Source organism: Molothrus ater, chromosome 14 (assembly GCF_012460135.2).
Source record: "Molothrus ater isolate BHLD 08-10-18 breed brown headed cowbird chromosome 14, BPBGC_Mater_1.1, whole genome shotgun sequence".
NCBI lineage: Eukaryota > Metazoa > Chordata > Aves > Passeriformes > Icteridae > Molothrus > Molothrus ater.
In genome coordinates this window covers 4,653,224-4,671,836 of record NC_050491.2, presented here as the reverse complement: position 1 = coordinate 4,671,836, position 18,613 = coordinate 4,653,224, and the positions used below count along the sequence as shown (strand labels likewise).

General features: G+C 41.0%; 2 protein-coding genes across 2 annotated transcripts in view; one reads left to right on the top strand and one right to left on the bottom strand.

The window, feature by feature from the left end:
• Positions 1 to 14,840, bottom strand: part of TEX11 (testis expressed 11) — a 34,147-nt gene extending 19,307 nt beyond the window's left edge. The window contains exons 1-13 of the mRNA XM_054516369.1: positions 14,741 to 14,840; positions 14,463 to 14,650; positions 11,945 to 12,029; positions 10,646 to 10,725; positions 10,019 to 10,099; positions 9,817 to 9,936; positions 8,820 to 8,900; positions 6,533 to 6,618; positions 5,154 to 5,211; positions 4,291 to 4,386; positions 2,773 to 2,854; positions 1,026 to 1,104; positions 192 to 343 (exon numbers count right to left, since the gene is read on the bottom strand). Of these exons, the coding sequence (XP_054372344.1) occupies positions 192 to 343; positions 1,026 to 1,104; positions 2,773 to 2,854; positions 4,291 to 4,386; positions 5,154 to 5,211; positions 6,533 to 6,618; positions 8,820 to 8,900; positions 9,817 to 9,936; positions 10,019 to 10,099; positions 10,646 to 10,725; positions 11,945 to 12,029; positions 14,463 to 14,650; positions 14,741 to 14,771 (1,219 nt within the window). The 5' untranslated portion in view covers positions 14,772 to 14,840. The remainder of the gene's footprint in view (positions 1 to 191; positions 344 to 1,025; positions 1,105 to 2,772; positions 2,855 to 4,290; positions 4,387 to 5,153; positions 5,212 to 6,532; positions 6,619 to 8,819; positions 8,901 to 9,816; positions 9,937 to 10,018; positions 10,100 to 10,645; positions 10,726 to 11,944; positions 12,030 to 14,462; positions 14,651 to 14,740) is intronic.
• Positions 14,841 to 14,981: 141 nt separating this feature from the next.
• LOC118698822 (nuclear cap-binding protein subunit 2) lies at positions 14,982 to 17,768 on the top strand. Its single transcript, XM_036402363.2, has 4 exons — positions 14,982 to 15,124; positions 15,282 to 15,463; positions 16,216 to 16,354; positions 17,012 to 17,768. The coding sequence occupies exons 1-4, from the start codon at positions 15,038 to 15,040 to the stop codon at positions 17,108 to 17,110; spliced, it is 507 nt and encodes a 168-aa protein (XP_036258256.1). The 5' UTR covers positions 14,982 to 15,037; the 3' UTR covers positions 17,111 to 17,768.
• The last annotated feature ends 845 nt before the right edge of the window (positions 17,769 to 18,613 follow it).

Here is an 18,613-nt window from a genome sequence, read left to right as displayed (position 1 = left end):
CGAATTTAACCTTAAACTTGATCGTGACTGTTGTTCAATATGGAAGTTGAAAGTTGCCAAGTAAAAGAAACATAATGGAAAACAGACAGAAAGAAAAACAAGAATAAGGAAAAAAAGTGAAAATTAGAATGCAAGACTTTAGCCAACTACATCCAGCTTTCAGTAAACAGCAGCAAAAGATGGGTACAGACCTATAATAACTTCTTCAATCTTTTGCTTAGCGAGCAGCTCCCTCTTATTCTGCAGCAGGAACTCAATGTGGAGCAGGGTAATTTTTCCAAGGTCAGGTGAAGATTCAAATCGTTCAGGAACAGATTTCAGAAAATCAAAACCAACTGATTCCCTATTCACAGAGATGCATTTTTAAGAGGCTGCATCAGAAGAGCTGTTAATTTTCCATTCTAGAGATTAACATATTCACACCATACAGCATGTTTGTCATTCAATCACACCGACAGAATGAATCAAGGTATGAATTTGTTACAGTTCATCTATTCAGTGGCAGCTTCCTCTTACCACAGGCTTCTTCCACTGTATTCAGAAGAGTTTATTCTTCACATTTGCATCAAGATACAAGCATATACATACATAATCATGATGGAGCACTTAACAGGGTAAAAATTTGTGCCTCAATTTATTTTGCAGTAACTTGTTATCCTTCTACTGTTTTTTCCCAAGAATGGTTCTAGGGCTCCAAAGTCATTCTGATGGTTGGTTAGAAAAAAAAATATCAGTCTGATGATTCCAGACATATAATAAAACTACATAATGAATCTTAATCATTCCAAAGTAAGTCTACAGCACTGCAAATTGCCATTACACTTATTTCACACTCTGTTCTGTTGCTGCCATAATCATTATCTCCTTGCTATAGAAGACAGGCTCCCTCTCAAAACCTTTCACCTTACCCCCATGAGCTTTTATTTGAAATAATGCATCATTGTGTAATAGATGTTCTTTGCTTATAAAGAAACACCCAAAACCTCCAAACATTGTGTTTACCCCACTTAGAGATGCTTTCATACCTTCCATGCTCCAGCAGCAGTTTGGCAGTATTCAAACAGAAGTCTAAAGACATGTCAAAGTGTGTGAATTCTGCAAGAGCTAGACAGAACACAAAGCACTTGAGATTATGTAATCAACTTAGACACTTAATTGCTCAATTTACCACTTATCTCTTACACCTTCTTTGAAAGACAGAAACAAAACTGAAAAAAAAACCCAAGCAACTCTATAACAGAGGTACAACATATGGAAGAATAATACCTATTGTGTTTTGACTTTCACTGTACAGTTAATGCAGTACTACAGAAAGGTGACAGGCTGATAGCCCTGGAATTCCAGCCCTCTGTCTCTCTAAACAGGAGCAGCATAAACTTTTGTAGAATAATTATCTATTTTTTGCCTAAAGCTGCCTTTTATCAAAATGTCTCATCCTTATCCAGCAGGAACAACCTAACACTGAGGTTAGTGCTCAGGCTGGGTGTGGTATCATATGGCACTGGGAACTACTTCAGCATAATGCCCTGAGCATCAGCTGTTGGACTGACTGGTGCTGATAAGCAGGTATCAGTTTTACACCACTCAGATAAAGTTTTAAAACTGTTACTCTGTGCTGAATGGTTAAGAACAAAACAGATACATTTGTAGCTTGGATGAGATCAGAGAAGGAATACACAAGGACATGGAACAGTTGTTAAAAGAAGCATTTGAAGGCAGCTGATGCAAGTGTGCAACACAAGATTTTAGTGAAATGCCTAAAATTGAGCAGGAATCTTCACTCAAAAGACAGAGAACACACTTTTTTGCCAGCCATACAAGAAAAGAGACATCCACTCAATAAATGTGCTTGAAAAACTGACTGGAGGCTTAGTGTTACTAAACAATAGCCAAGTGTGTTGTGATAGGCAACTATATGGTTTCACAATTCAAACTGAAGAACACAAGTCAGCTACTGTATGTTTATTTGAAACTGTAAGATTTAAATGACTGGCTACTTGAAATCTGGCTGAAAGCCCCAAGGAGGAATGTGGAGTTACCATTTCTGCTAGTCTGACAGCATTCAAAGCCCTCAGCTCTCTGCAAAAAAGTTCCTCATTTCTCAGATTATTCATTACAGATCTGATGCTTTCCAACCTGAAATGTACAAAGCCTCTCTTCCTTAAGATTTCATTATTTATGAAAATAAATTTCTCTGACACATTAATTATCCTTTCTATATTAAAGTCTCTCCAAAAAGTTTCTTATCCTCTCATTTTATAGCAGAATCAGTTCTGCTCAAGTGATAAATGTGAGAAATCAGGAGAAAAGAGTTTACTTGACTTAAACAAACTCTTGTAATAGAGGTTTATAACACACTGCTCAGTACATGATGTCTCTTGGTCAAAATCTGCAAAATCCCACCCAGAGAACAGCAATGCTTCACGAGCCTTTCTTCTGTGCTGACTGTGTAAGTCAATGCACCTTCACTCTTCTGCATAATCTTATGCATATGTCTAAATAAACTGTAGCTTTACATTGCTACATTTTCACTCTCTTCCTTTTAACAGCCTTCAGAGCTCCTCCCCCCACCCCAATTTGCAGCAAGGCTATTGAAATTAGCATCTGGATACCTCCTCTGTGAACACTGAGTACTATGTCTCATACTTCATAACCAAAAGGACATTTAGCTAATAAAAATTCTGCCAAAACCACAAAATTTTTTTTCTATGTATGACACATGCAGTCTCCTTGGATATGAAGTAATATGAAACCTAGGGAGAGCTGTGATACCTGACTTGATATCTTCATCTGATGCTCCACTTTTAAGAAGAATTTTAACTTTCAAAAAAAACCCTGCTGGGTGCAAATTCTCCTGCACAATGAAAAACAATACATTACTTGGACAGCTCCTCATAGAACACAGATCCTGTGAGAGTACAGCACATTCATAATACAGACAAATATTAAGGAATCACATACTCCCCACTGAAATTTTCACTTCCATTTTAATGACTGAAGCAAGTGGTAGGCAACTTATGCCATAATTTCTTCTAAATGCAATGTGCATCTTTATTATTTATTCTTACACCACCAAAAGACCACAAGGATAATGAAAGCAAAAGACGCAAAATTCTCAGTTTGTTGTGGCTCGTTTTTGATACTTTTAAATAGAAGCTGAACATTACTGAATGATAGAAACATTTCCAGCTTTCCTGTGTGTGAATTGGCTAGATTAATCTAGAATTAATATGAGTAGATTCAAAGTAGTTTATAAAAAGAAGAAATTCAGGAGTCAACAACAGTGGGAGCAATTGGAAATAATGAAGACTGTTTACTAAAGCCCTCACTAAAATAGTGCATTTTTCAGGTTCTAGAATCAACATTTTCTTCTGGTTTTCCATACCCTCACACAATATCAAAATTTACATTATCAAAAATTATGATAAAAACACTTTCTGCCTCAAAAGACTTTGCAAAAGAAAACAGTAGAATAGGACAAAAGGCTTAGATACTGTAGCAGCACATTATTTGCATAACTAAATACACTGCCTTTTATCCTGATCTCATGAGCATATGCATTATGATCTGCCTGTAAATCAGGCAGCATGCAGAAATTGAATTTCAGCTTCCATTTAAAGCAAAATTTCATACTTAAAACTTGTTTTGTACAAAACAGAAAATTAATTATTTTTAATGATCAACCAAAGACAAATAGGAATTTTTCAGATTTCATTTAATCCATACTGACCTGAATAGACAGAAGCACAAAATTAATTCAAGTCTCTATGGGAAACAGAATTTGTAAAGGATCAAGAGACCTTGCTGAAATGGCTGCTTAGAGATGTATGAACTTCCTTCAGGGTAGCTGGTGTTTATACACCTCATTTTTCAGATCTGCTTGCATGCCTCTGCCTGGGTGTTGCTTTGGGGATCCCCCAGACAATGAGGTAACGGAAATCATTTTACTCTCTGTGCTTTAGCTGTGGGTTTGTGGCTGTCCCAGCTGCCTGTCTGTATCAACTCACACATCTGAGAAATTTTAGTCACACCATCATCAAAGGACCTTACTACTAACACACAGGAAGCAGGAGGGCAGCTCTACTTCTACATGCAAAAAAAGTATTTATCTACAAAAAAATAATAGCTGGGAACACCAAAATATCCATAAGAGCATGGAAACATAAAGCAAACACATCTCAATCTGTTGTCAAGGATTACACACCAGGGATTAATGTGGTCCATATTACCATGTCAATAAATGCTTGAGTTTCATTTATTGCAATCTTTAAATACAGCAAAAATTAGTACCTGATTTGCCAAGCTTATGGCTTTCAATGCCTTGTCCAGGTACAGGCTGCAATCCCACTCAAAATAGGTCGTGGCTAACAGTCGCAGCACTTTAGCCTGGGAACAAAAAAATAGCCACATACAAACATACATATGAACACAAATCACTTAAATTCTAAGGCCATGAAAAATAAAAGCTCTTTGAGGCAAAAAACCCTGTCTGGTATCAGACATATAAGGTGATTTCTCACATCTCAAATATATCCAGTCTTGAAGCAATGCAGTACACATAGGACATGAATCAACTAGAATTCAGAGAAAAACCAAAGGGTTGTAAGGCAAATCAGATAACTGGAAAAAAAAAGAAAGAAGAAATTGAAATAGCAGGAGGTACACGTTTCACAGAGGAAAATAAACAAATAAAAAAGCAGGACAAAGACCTACATGATGATGGACTTCAAATACATAAATTATTTACATAAAGAGGAAGAAATTAAAATCTTCATATCCGCAGTCGGAAGTAAAAGAATAAACTGACTTCTGAATGAGACAGAGAAACATCTATCACAAATGACACAGCTCAACTGATGAGGTATTGAAAGAGAAGAGGAATGGACAAAGAGATGCCCTTTCAGGATCTACTTCAGCCTCTTTCTACACTTTGATTTCTGTGAAATAGCAGAATCAAATGTGATTTAATGGCACTCATCAGTGACTGATGCTTGTAACAACTGAACTTTAAACTCTGCCAAACTTCACAGCAGACTACTAAAAAGGAGACCAAGACATCACTGGGCAGGTTTGCACAGAAAAGGCAGATAATACACTGGAGTCAGTTTAACAAAATGCTCCTATTTGTAAATAGAAATTTCTCTATTTCTTACCTGCATTTCTTTGCCAACAGAATATTTCATGTCCATCTTCCCAATGTCATAACTCTGGCTATCAAGGATAAATGGAAGTTAGAATTAAACAGGATGACAGAGCTAAATTCAGTCAATCTTCTGATATGTTCAAAATTCCTATCCTTTCCCACTTCCTAAGCAGTTAAAAATCACATAAACCACACAAAATAATCTCAGTAGCCGCTTTTACCAGAGAATAGAAAATTCTGGGTTCCTTCTACCCTTACATTAAAAATTGTACTCAATCACTTTCTTCAACCTGTTGCAGCACATTCTGTAACATCTTCTATTCAAACATTTTGGTAGATTTTATCAATTTTAACCACAGAGATTTTGAAGAAGCAAGTGTTTCCATTCTCAGCTGGAATACAATATGGCAATACACAAAATCTATTCATGACTGGTCTCCAGACCACAGCACACCAACAGCAAAGACAGAACCTGTAACTCGTGATCCCCATCCTTCTTCTAGAAGTTAAGTGGCAGAACAAAGAACCACCCAGGAGAAAACACAGTGATAATTACACAAAACCAAATTTGATTGCAAATGCTGTGAATGACGAACTGTTAGAAAGAAAAACAGTAACTGGACTCTTGTTTTCTAATCTAATATATTCTCAGACCAGGGAAATCTTAACCCACTAGATGGAGCCACACTCTTTCTCCGGATTATTATTTGCACTGTGCAAAGCTTTATTTCCTCCTCAAATTTTGTCATCGGGATTCGGTATTTAATTTTCCAAAGGAATAAAATATAAAATAATCTCCAAAGCACCAGATGTAACTAATTCTGAGCATTTCTACAAATCCTCTTTGACGACAGATACAACCATAATGATTTGGAATTTGATCTGTTGCCCTCCATTTTCTTCTATTTAAAAGAACAAGAAGACATTAACACAAATTTTCTGCAGTGAGGCTGTTACCATGGCATGAGGATGCTATTCCTCATAGCCTACATTTCCTCATCCTTAGTAATACCACAGTAGTTATTTGGATCCTACCCAAACCATCTCAACCCATTCCTTTTGCACCTTGATGTTTGTGCCTTTCATCAGTCAAGGACTCTTCAGAAAACTAATCCCTTTGGAGGAAGGGCTAGGGAGAGAATTGGCAAGAACCACTGGAAGATGACTTTCATTCTAATGGCATGAAAATCCATGTGGGAAAACAAATATAGATTTTGGGCAATAGTGTACAACCATGACAAAATATCTGCTCAGATAATTTGGTTCAGCTAAAATCTTGTATTCTCACATTTTACTGAGACTTCTACTTTCCCTTGCTCTCCTCTCTCCTTCACACACATTTTTACATCTCAGAATCAAGGGTTTGTTTATTTGATCTTTGCACATTACCTGAGCCAGAAGGAGCTCTGTTCATACCTCTTCCATTCATAGGTTTCCACTCCAAAATTGTAACAGAGGATTGACAGGTAACAGGTCTGGAATAAAAGACTCCTGCTTCTATAATGTTCTTGTAAAACATCTACATCTATGGCACTCGAGCCTCAGGTTCTTTAAAATGCATTTTACTTTCAAGATATTTCCACTGCTATCACTTCTGGCCTTTTGCAAGGGGATGCTGAAGATGACTAAAATGGAATCATTAATTGCATGGCAAAGTGAAGTATCATTAACCAGACCAGGACAGGATTTTTGAAACACATGAGGAACACAGAGTTCCTCAATAAATCACATTGAAAGCACTGGAACTGTGGAAATTAAACAATAAAAAATGAAATTTGAGAGCCAAAACTGTAGTACTATAACCCTTTTTTTTTTTAATAACAAAAATGTTTTACATAATTAAGTGAAGAGGACTCTACCTGTTTCATGGCAGGCTTCTTCCCAGCATTTCTCTTTGGGTTTAAAAAAGGATTACAAGATGTAAAAGAAAAGTGCTTTTGAATGCTTGGTTATTCAGAGCTTTATCAGTCAGCCCTGACAACATCTGTTCATAACAACTTGTCATTTCTTTGAAATTATTTGCAGCTGTCATATGTCATCCAAAGAAGAGACAAAAAGTCATTTTATATGCCAGCAGGCTGCCAATATTTACATCCATTTTGCCTCTGCAGTATCTTTTTTTCCCAAATATAAATGATGCTTTTTGCAAGGGACTGCAGATTTCAAATTCTCAGACAAAAATGAGAAGGGTAGGACAACATCTTGTTTCAATTTATTTTTTTTTTTGCAATCCAGAAGCAAAAGCACAGAGTAGGTATATGCATAAAGACAAAAGAGATCACTCTCAGATGTGAAACCTTATTTTTCACAGGTTCATTTGTGAATGTTTTCTTTCCAGGAGAGAAAGTCTCCTGTTCTGAGCATTGGTTCATAGACTATCAAGGATCACAATCCTCTCCAGCTGATCTCTGGTACCACACAACACAATAATCTCCCTGTGTTACTCTCCAAGGACTCTCTGGTGTAATGAGAGCCTGGAAGAGTTTAGGATTGAGAGCTACCCAGCAGTGCAAAAGATTTGGATTCACTCAGCAATCACTAGCTCTTTCCATTTTCCTCATTTTTTAAATACCACCTTTTAAATCAGAAGTCAATTGTATCACTCTCTCATGACCAGAACTTTTACCTTGTCTGCATCAGTGCTCCTGCTTTGTGAAGAGCTTTCATCACAAGAAGTTTAATATTATTTAATGAAGGAGTTCAAGCAGAAAGAATTAAATTAATTTAGAATTAAATGAAAAACAGGAGGGCAAAGATCCCAGTGAACATTTTCAACAGTAAGAAGTTCTGCTCTTATAATTCAAATCAAAGCTAGACCCCTGCAACTTAGTCACTCAGATACACTTGAACATAGCCTGAAGATGATAAAAAGCAATGTAAAATCAGTTGGAGTTTAATTGGTTAAAAACACAAATAAACTCCAACAATATTTCCCGTATTTTTCTTTAAGAATTTGCATCTGCTCCTTTGAATTCTATTATCTGTGCCAGAGAAACAGGAACAAAATGTTTCTTAAATATTGGGAAAACATGTAAACAAATGAAAATAAATGTCAGGAAGTTTATTCTGATATAACTATAATAGACTTTTATCTTTGCAAACAAAAAACTAATCTGCATATGATAGTTTGTTTTCCCTGTGAGACAAGAACTACAAAAACTACTACAAAAACCATTCATAGCTCTACAGTTTCCTGAAGATGAAGATTAGTACTGATGGTAGTGATAGACTTGCATATCAGTAACTTTGTAACTCAGCTCTTCTCTTGTCCCATCTGTCCCCAGACAAATGTTCACATGGGTACAAGATGCAATATACCAGATCAAGATGTAAAATGCAGCTGGTTCTGTAGAGAGTAGGTGGTATATTCATTCAATTTAGAAATCTTTTTGCCTTGCTTGCTGATTTGTCTTCTCATTGTTTAGGAAAGAGTTTATTATTCTATTTAAAATTTTAATCTAAGAGAAGCAATAAAAAAATGCACTCTGAAAAAACTCCACTGTTTCCACACAAAATTTTTAGCAACAAAATCTGAAAGAGGCAACCAATCGCAGAAGAGATCTTCAGTTCAGAGTACTTTTCAGAATTTTCTATGGTATATGTCATGCTTTAACATACAGAGAGGAAAATAGGTTCTCAAAGTTTGCAATGATAAAGAAGGGAAGATTTCACTTACTTCTTTTGGCAATTTCATCAACATATCTTTGCAGCGCTGCACGCACATCACCGCTTTCTGAAAATCCCCTTGAGCAACAGCCTGAGAAAGCAGAACAGCATGCCAACAAACTGTTAGTGTGCAACTGCTCTTTAAAATTCACTAAAAACCTCATTCTTTAAAATAGGACTTGGGCTTTTCACATGCAGTAAAGCTAGGTTTGGGATTAGGTATCTGTCCTTACAGTGCTATAATAATTCTATTTTTCTATATTGCCAGATGATCAAGAGATCCAGAAAATCACTGCAGTCCTTAGGTAGTATGCCAGAGACATGGGACAAAATCATTCACGTGTTAAGATGATACAAGAGCTCAGCAAAATTTATACCACCTCTCCTTTTGTTTCCATGACCAAATTAAAATATGGGCCATTGCTTTGTCGTGTTTAGGGTAGCTCCTGAGAATTTTGGAGATAGCACTTCCATTCTAGATACTGAGGTCAGTGGTGTGACCAACAAATGCAGGAACTACATTCTCTGTATTTGCACTTCTGTGTCTGTAATGCTCTGTAGGATTGATAGAGTTCTCAGGCACTTCTGAAGGAAAAACAATTCCTCTCAGAATTTCTAAATTACGTCTTTTAAACTACAGTTATTTGCCTTGTTCTCCAGTCAAGCACAGGACACTGTTGGAACTGACCCATGTATGATTCATAGAGGCAGCTGTTTATTTTATAAACAGCCATGATAGCCAAATCATAAAGCAACAAATCTGAACTAGAAGAGATAAACACCACTGCAAGAATGACTGCGATAAATGAGGGAAATTAAAAATCATTAAATGATTGCAACACTGAATGCAAACATGAGATCTGCTATCTTGTATCTAAGTGAAGGAAAGCTATCCCTCAGCAAGTCCTCAATGCCAAGCATTCAGGTATCTAATAACTGGGTCAGAGTTTCCCTCTATACCTCTACAAGGTATAGAGTGACTTAGAAGGAAAACTGAGAACACATACTGATTCAGCTTGGTAAGAGAGTACTTTGAAAAGGCTCTTCTCCACATCAGCTCTGTGCCCTTGAATATCTGCTTCACCCTCACTCCCCTTCCGTAACTTGGCATACAGCTTTTCTATACTCTGCAAAACAAAGTGCAGGCATCACCCGTGGAACTTACAAACAGGGGTGTATGTAAGAAATCAAAAGTGGCAAAGAACTTACATTCATGGCATTCTCTAGAAATCCATCTGCAAGACCAGCTTTTCCAATATCTATCCATCCTTTCCCAGTTTTCATAGACATCTGAAGGAGGAAATGGTCTTTTGTGAAAAGGCAGTCATTTTCAAGAAGGGTAATCTAAGATCTCATCTCGTTGTAGCACATATCTAACACAGGACAAGGGTATTTCAGCTCTGTAATATCTAACCAGCAACTCTCACTTCTGAATGAACACTCAGATACAGCATAAGACTTATGGTGGCCTACTAGACAATATTATAAGATAAATAAATACATGTCCTGCTCATAACATATTTTACCCTTGAGAAGATGTGATGCTAACCACACTGCCCAGACACTCCTAGCTCCAATGGCTCAGCAAGGTACCCCTGTAAGATACAGGTCTCACTTCAGCATGTACTTTGTTTTTTTTAAAGGGAAAAAATGGGATCATCAATCTTATCTTTAAGCGATGAGAAGAGAGAGTCAGCAATGCTCCTGCCAAAACACCAGTTACCCTTCCAGAACTAGACGGATACTTCACTCCCTTTCCAAAGCAAATGTAATAAGATTTGAAGACTTCCCTGGGGGATCAACTGTATTTCATTACACACCCACAATTAGCCTTACCAAAATCTGTCTTCGAATAGTTCCCTCCGGAGGATCGCTGCCCTCACAAAGGCAAATCAGTCTGCAGGCAACAAACCGCACTGCAAGAAAACAGTGCAGGCATTCAAGTTTCCTTCTCTCTACTTCTTCATTTTTTTTTTTCAGAAAGTCAAGCCCTGCCATATCTGAAAGACTATCTGGCATTTTAAATCACAAGACAGGAAAATGTGAAAGCTTCAGGAGTCAAAGAAATCTGAATTTTAGCCAAGATGTTTAAAATTGCTTTTCAGACAGTAAGGAAAAAAATATATATTCTCATTAAAATACCTATTAAACAATTTAGAGAGAGTTTAAGTTAAATACATGGTATTCAAGGATTTAATTATATTGCAGGTGCTTACAGTAACATTTCCTGAAGCCTCAAAATAGCCTTCAGCAAACTAAGGAAATGAAGTTTAATAATCTCTACAGTTTCAAAGTAAAAAGCAAAAATATTTTCAGACCTTCCTTAGACATCAGGGATGGAAAAGACACTACTTAATAAATTTAAAACAGCCTCTCCCTTGCCCTTCAGCTGTGATCTGACAACATCACGCTCTACTTTGTGTCAACTTACCCTTTTCCCTTTGCCTGGTGTAATTTATATGATGCAGATTATACATCATTTTGACTATAATCCCTCAAGACAAGAATGTAGGCCTGACTCTGCAATCCCACAGAACCACACAAAGAACACGCTGAGGGAAAACACCAAGAGCTCATTTCTGCTTTCTCCCAGCCTTGCTCCTGGCCCAAGAGAACCCACCAGCTGTGCACCTGGCTAAAGTAGGTCAGTGAAAAGAGGACCTAGAATGTTTCTCTATGCAAACATGGATGAGATAGTTACATTAAAAAAACAATCTCACTTGATATAAATTAAGTGACCAACAATCTAAGATTTACATCTATGTTTTTTCCATACATTTTTGGATTTGAACCACAGCATCAGAAGGCAAATTACAGCTTCCTTTGGTCACATCACCTCTTAGCTGGTATGGAAAGGGGAGTGATAAGAATGCCTACACTGATTCTGTGTCACAAGAAGATAACTACTACATCAGGATGCTTCTTCTTGAACTGTTTATACAAGCCCACTAGTACATTTTTCTCTTTCTAGCCCATGTCTGCAAAGACTCAAACAAATCTCCAGCACTGTTTATGCACTGAAAAATGCATTTTAAAGTGCATTTTACTTTCAAGATATATCCTGCCAGCAGAGAGTGTTTAGTTTCCATGCTGCAGCACACAGAACACCCTTAGGGAGGTACAGAACATACGTACATTTGGCTCTTTGCTCATCACTGATAACAGCACCCGTGTGTTTGGTCACTGTCCAGTTCCACAAGCTGACTGCACTCTCTTCAACCTGAAGAGGAAAATTCCACTCAGTTTAATTTTGCCCATGGATCAATGGATCCCATTGAAATTTACTACTGGAAAAAGAAGCATCTTTCACGTGGTTCACAGGAATGGTTTCTCCACATGTTTACACAACTCCCTTTCACACCACAGGTGTGAGTTTTCCATAAAACTATCACAGGATCCCACAGGGACCTGTTGGACAGTGACCTGAAAACAGGCATGCTGAATGGATGTAGCATTTCTTCACCTAAAATCTGAACTTTGGAAAAGAACTCTAAGAATCTTATCACATTTGAGAACTATCTGTAGTAAGGCTTCACCTCTTTTGCACATCAAAAAGACCACTAAGTAGCTTAATTACTTTAAATACCTACACTGGGAAACTTTAGATATTAGCAAACAAAGAACAAAGGTTACTGACTATATACTCTTGTTTAAAAGATACAGCACTACATAAAGGCAATAAGCTGCTTTAGCAACCCACCCTGAGGGGCTGATTTTCCATCACTTTATTCTAGTTTTCATGACAGATCTTGCCTATGAATACATATTTGCCTGTCTAGGAGAGAGTTCATAGCCCCTCTTATTGAAGTGGCCAGATTACAAATTTATGATTTCTCCTTTCTTCAAAAATAATTTAGCCTAACTGCTTCAGAAAAACTGAAGGATACCACTTTTGTGCTCTTGTATTTCTTTGCACACTGTACTAATGGCACTTTCTGTTACAACACTTGCTAACTTACCACGCTCCTTGTTGCAAATTTAGGATTTCCAAAATCAGTGTTCCTTAGCTGATAATTGCTACTTATTAAATGTCTCTTGAAAATATAATTTTAGAGAAAGAAGTTGGACAATATCTCAGCTGGTCTTTTTCCTTATTTCAGATTCATGTATTACCAGTTTTCTCTTTGAAAAAGGACTTTTAAAGTAGATGTTTACTTCTAAGTACTCCTCTAGGAGAAATAAACCAAACATTATGAACAACCACCTGATAAACATTTACAATGACTGAAAATGAGTACCTCCAACATAATATTGTGTACTGGAATATTGTTTACCAGGCAGTTAAAATTACATGCCTGCTTGTTTTCTTCTTCCTTGGGTTATCTGCTGTCACTATGGGAATCCACAGGGTGAGAAGGACCTCTCCTCTGATCCAGTACCAAACTCTTAATTCATCAGTGCTCTCTGCTTGCATTTTTACTTAAAATTACAACTAGATACTACTAGTAATTTGAAATAATAAATACCTTACCATCATCAGTAACCAGTAATTTTTCCCATTATTATCATAGAATGGTTTGGGTTGGAAGTGACCTTAAAGTGTCGCAGACATCTTTTCACTAAAAGTCCTTTCTTTAAGATTTTTCCTTCTAAGATAAAAGGCCTCGGAGACAGAATGTAAACAATGGTTGTCTGCTGCTGTAGAATGCAACAGGTCCACCTGTGATTGGCCCATCTTAGATGTGTATAATTAATAGCCAATCAAGGACTGAGCTATCTCGGACAGAGTCCGAGAGAGCTGCCTTTGTTATCATTCTTTTCTTTTCTATTCTTAGCTTAGCTAGCTTCTGAGAAAACCTGTCCTTCTTTTTCTTTTTAGTATAGTTATAATGTAATATATATATATCATAAAAAAATAAATCAAACCTTCTGAACATAGAGTCAACATTCTCATCTCTTCCGTCATCCAAGAACCCCTGTGAACACAACCACACTTAAAGACCACCCAGTTCCAACCCTCTGCCACAGGCAGGGACATCTTTCACCAGACCAGGCTGCTCCAAGCCCTGTCCAGCCTGGCCTTGGACACTTTCAGGGATGGAGCAGTCACAGCTTCTCTGGGTAACCCGTGCCAGGGCCTCAACACCCTCTCAGTATCTTACTAATATCTAATCTAAGTCAACCTTCTTTCAATGTAAAGCCATTTCCACTTTTCCTGTCACTTCAAGCCCTTGCCAAAAGTCCTTCTCCAGCTCTCTTGGAACCCCTTAAGGCACTGAAGGTGCAGTAAGGTCTCCCCAGAGCCTTCTCTTCTGGCTGAACCCCATCTGTCTTTCCCAGCTCAGGTGCTCCAACCTTTCAATCACCTTCATGGCTCTCTCCAGCAGGTCCACAACCTTCTGAAGTTGGTGGCCCCAGACCTGGACACAGCATCCAGGTGGGTTTCATGGAGAACACATTGAGAACACAAACTGATTCAGCTTGGTCAATGCAGTGTCAATGCAGAGTCAATGACACACACACTTACATTCAACATCATTTCACATTGACTTTTAAAAATAACATTTCCCACTTTATTTCGGACTTTCATGCTATTGGGGCAAATGACGAAGAAGTGAACTCTTCTTTACATTTGAGTAGTGCTACACTTTTAGCTTCCCCGCCACGGGTGGGAAGCAGCAGCCGCTGGTGTTTACGGAGCTGCAGCACCAACCTGGGCCAGGGCTGTGGGGTGTGAAGCACATGCACCCCCCGTTTCGTCAGACGGGCTGGGAGCGGGGGGCTCTCCCTCCGCCACCTTCCCGTCCTCTTCAGAGATGCTCTCCGCCGCCTGGAACAGCTCCTCCGTGAGGGCGGCGATACGGGACGGCGCCTCTTCCCTCAGCAGCTCCCGCACCAGCGCTGAAAGACAGGACGACATCGGTGCATGACACTCAGCCCAACATCAGCTGCCAGTGACGGCACTTATCGAGAAGGGAGAGCCCGCGGCACCTTCCACGGCCGCCGCCCGCGGCCCCGCCATGGCCCCTCAGGAGAGCTCCGTCAGGGGCGCGAAGCCACGGGAGCAGCGCCCGCGCACTGCGCCTGCGCGCCCCGACCCAGCGCTGCCGGCGGGCCCTCGCGCCGCCGATTGGCTGTCTGGCTGTTTCGTCCCGCCTCCCGCCCCGAGTGACAGCCAATGTGGCCAATCGCGCGGGGCGACGGAGCGGCGTCCGTCGCGCGCCGCTCGCCGCGTCCGGTGCGCGGCGGTTGTGGAAGGATCCCGGCAGCGGGGCCCGGGCGGGCGCGATGTCGGGGCTGCTGCACACCACGCTCAGCGGGCTCAACAGCGACTCGTACTGCGAGATCAGCCAGTACCGCGACCAGCACTTCCGGGTGCGCCCGGCGCGGCGGGTGGCGGGGCCCGGCCGGGGCGGGGAGGGCTGAGGCCGAGACGAGGCCGTGCGAGGAACCGGGCAGCGGGAGGGCACGGGGCGGCGGGAGCGGCACGGCGAGCGCGCTGAGCCCGCGGCCTGCGCCTCTGTGCCCGCAGGGTAGCAGGCAGCTGCAGGAGAAATCGCTGAAGATTTCCTCCACGCTCTATGTCGGCAACCTGTCCTTCTACACCACCGAGGAGCAGATCCAGGAGCTCTTCTCCAAGTGCGGGGATGTCAAGAGGATTGTCATGGGTCTGGACAAGATCAAGAAAACCCCCTGTGGCTTCTGCTTTGTAGAGTATCCTTTCTGGTTCCCTGCTGTCAGTACGGGTATGCTTGGCAGCTGTAGCTCCTCTGCACAGGAAGTGTATCAGTGCTGCTGCTGGAAAGATGATAGCCAGGTGCTTCCTACCAGGCACATCCTGTCCCTCCTTGCACCTTCCTCTCTGCACCCTGACACTGACTGTATAGTGGTGCTGTATGTGACAAGTGCCACCAGAGCTCTAGTTTCTGGAGGTGGAAGAGAACCCCTTTTAATTCATTAATTTCTTTAATGCTTTTAGGGCCAAAATGAGAACTGTTAGTCATCAGCCTGACATCTTCCGTGTCCAGAGCACATGTTTGCTTTCTCATCTCAACTGCACACCTGAAGGAAGTAGCAGGATAAGCCATGGGGGCATTTTCAAGCAGAGGGTACACGCTTATACAGGTTGTGCCAGGAGCTGTCTGTGCAAAGCTCTCCTTTTGTTCTATTTCAGTCAAGTTTTACATAGTACAAAAAGGCTGATTTCTTGCCCTTAGCAAGGCTTTAATGTCTGTGTTCCATTGTCTTGGTCTTGTCTGTGCAGGTACTCACATTAAAGTACAGAATCCTTGCTGAGCTGGTCTTAGCTTGGATTTACATGAGTGCAGTTTTTGATCCCATAAAGAAGAGCAGAAGAGGCTGGGAGGCAGTGGGGGGAGTTCAGCTTCTCAAATACAATACTTCCCTCATTTTTTTCCCTGTGCCCAACAAAAAGCACCCTGAGTTGTCCTTACAGAGTGCCTCAGGTACTACACAAGAGCAGATGCTGAGCACGCCATGAGGTTCATCAACGGCACCCGGCTGGACGACCGCATCATCCGCACGGACTGGGACGCAGGGTTTAAGGAGGGGAGGCAGTATGGGAGAGGAAAGACTGGAGGACAGGTAAAAGCAATGCCAGTTCATCCCTGAATTCGATCCTGTAAGACTCTGTACTTACTTGCTGGTTTTGTCTCAGGGAGAACAATGTGCAGACTGTAAAGACCTGATAACCAGGGTTACTCACTCTCAGGTTGTTTTGGTAATTGACACCTGGTGATAAAGGCTGGAAATAGAACTTAAGGCCACTTTTGTTTAGGACTCCAAACTTCCTGCAATGCAAGCAGAATGTTCTCTAATCCAAGCTAGTACCCTTGAAATGATCCAGAATTTGAGTAGAGAGAAGCAGTGTGGCTGCCAGGCCAATCTCATAACACAGCAGTTTCCCCAAGGCCAAAGATGAGGTTTAGATGAGATAAAGTGTTCTGAAGGCCAAGCCTGGCAGTTCAGAAGGGCATACTGAAAAGCTGAACAAAAATATTTTGGAGTCTTTGCTTCTTACCTGAAAAAAATCTCAACAATCAAATATGTCCTTTTTGGTCATTTTCACCACCATTACCACCTTTTTGGTGGATTAGTCGAAGAGATGTCAGACGAGTTGAAGTGTTTCTAATGTGAGCTTCAGTTCCCCACCAACTGAACAAGGAGGGGATGATGATTCTGAGGTCTGGCAGGGGGCTGGCAGTGCTGGCTGTTAATGTGTGTGTTGTTGCTGTGCCCCAGGTGCGAGATGAATACCGGACAGACTACGATGTGGGAAGAGGTGGCTTTGGCAAGATCATCCAGATGCAGAAGGCAAATCACCAGCCTGCAATCTATTAATTGCCTTGTGGCTCCTAGCTCGTAGAGGGCTCTGTCCTTCCAGAGCTAGCCCTGTTCTCACATTTGGGATGGGGTATGGAGTGATCCAAGTTCCAGCAAAAGGTGACTCTCCTTAGACTGTGGATATACATGTGTTCATTCTCCCTTCTTCCTGAGCTAGAGAGGATGTTCTGTGCTGATACAGGGCAACAAAGGGGAAAAATGGACAGCTCTGTAGGATTTTGGGCAAGAAGAAATGCAGCATGTCACACACACCTTATGCTATGACATACTCTTCGTGTTGCACTTAAGCAGGTCGCTGCCTTCAAGCTGCAACTGCAGCTGTGGTTGCTTTCAAATTGAACTTTTTTAAAAACATTATCACCATTGGAGCCCTCCAGGTGCTTGGGCACCAGTGAGGATGCAGAAGAGATTCAGGTTTCTAATTTACAACCTCACCTGCTCACTGTTTGAATGAGAGAAGTGGACACGGTCTTACCATCCACTTGGAGGTGCTTGTCTGCACATCTAGCCCTTTGGTTGGTCAGGGCCTGCAGAGCATTTCTCTTTGTGATGCCCCCAGTGCTGGCTGCCTGGCTTTTCAGATCCTCACTGTTCGGTGTGATTTTGTTAAAAGTTTCTGTTAATTTTTTTAAATAAACAGTTGTATTTGGTCTGACTGAGAAGAAAGTAATTTCACCCCTAGCAGCCCTTGTAGAGCTGTTTTGTATTGGTAGCTAGGAAGCTGTTGATAAAACACCAGTGTTTTGGCTGTTCTTGAACAATGTTCCCACAGTGTCAGGGCTGTCTCTAACATTCCCACCTCACCAGCAGACTGGGGTGGGAGCAAGGTCTTGGGCTATTCAGACCCTATGGCATCTCCTCAGCAGTAATAACTAAGAGAAGGGAGATGGGGGGCATTCCTTACTAAAACATCTGTCCTCTGGAGCAGCTGCTCTGTGTACTGAAGTTGTGCTTCCCAGGAAGTGGCCGGACATCTCCTGCTGGTCAAAAGTAGACAATAAATATTTAGTTTTCCTTTGCTCCCACATGCAGCCTTGCTTTTGCTTTATTAAACTGCCTTTATCTTGGCCCACAAATTCCATTCCCATCTTCCTTTCTCCCTGCCTTCCTCCCAGTGAGGAGGGGAGTGAGAGAGCAGCTTGGTGGGTACCTGGTGTCCAGTCAGGGTCAGCCCACCACAGTTTGGTGCCCAGGGTGGGGGCTGAGGCAGTGGCTGTTCTGTGCTAAGTGTGCTTTAGCCATAGTAGTTACTAAGTAGGCAGCTCCTGTTGGGCCACAGTATTTGTTGGTTGCATTTCTTATCTCTTTACTTTGCTGGGCTTTGGGAACATGTTAGTACAAACCATGGCTCTGTGCTTTGCCCTGGCACTGATGGCCTTGCTCTGCTGGGGGAGCTGCCTTGTGGAGAGGATCCATTTCCCACTCCCACCTGGTGTGGGTGGCTTTATTGTTCCTGCTCAGCTTTATGTGAGATATTTAATGCTACTAATTAACATGGTT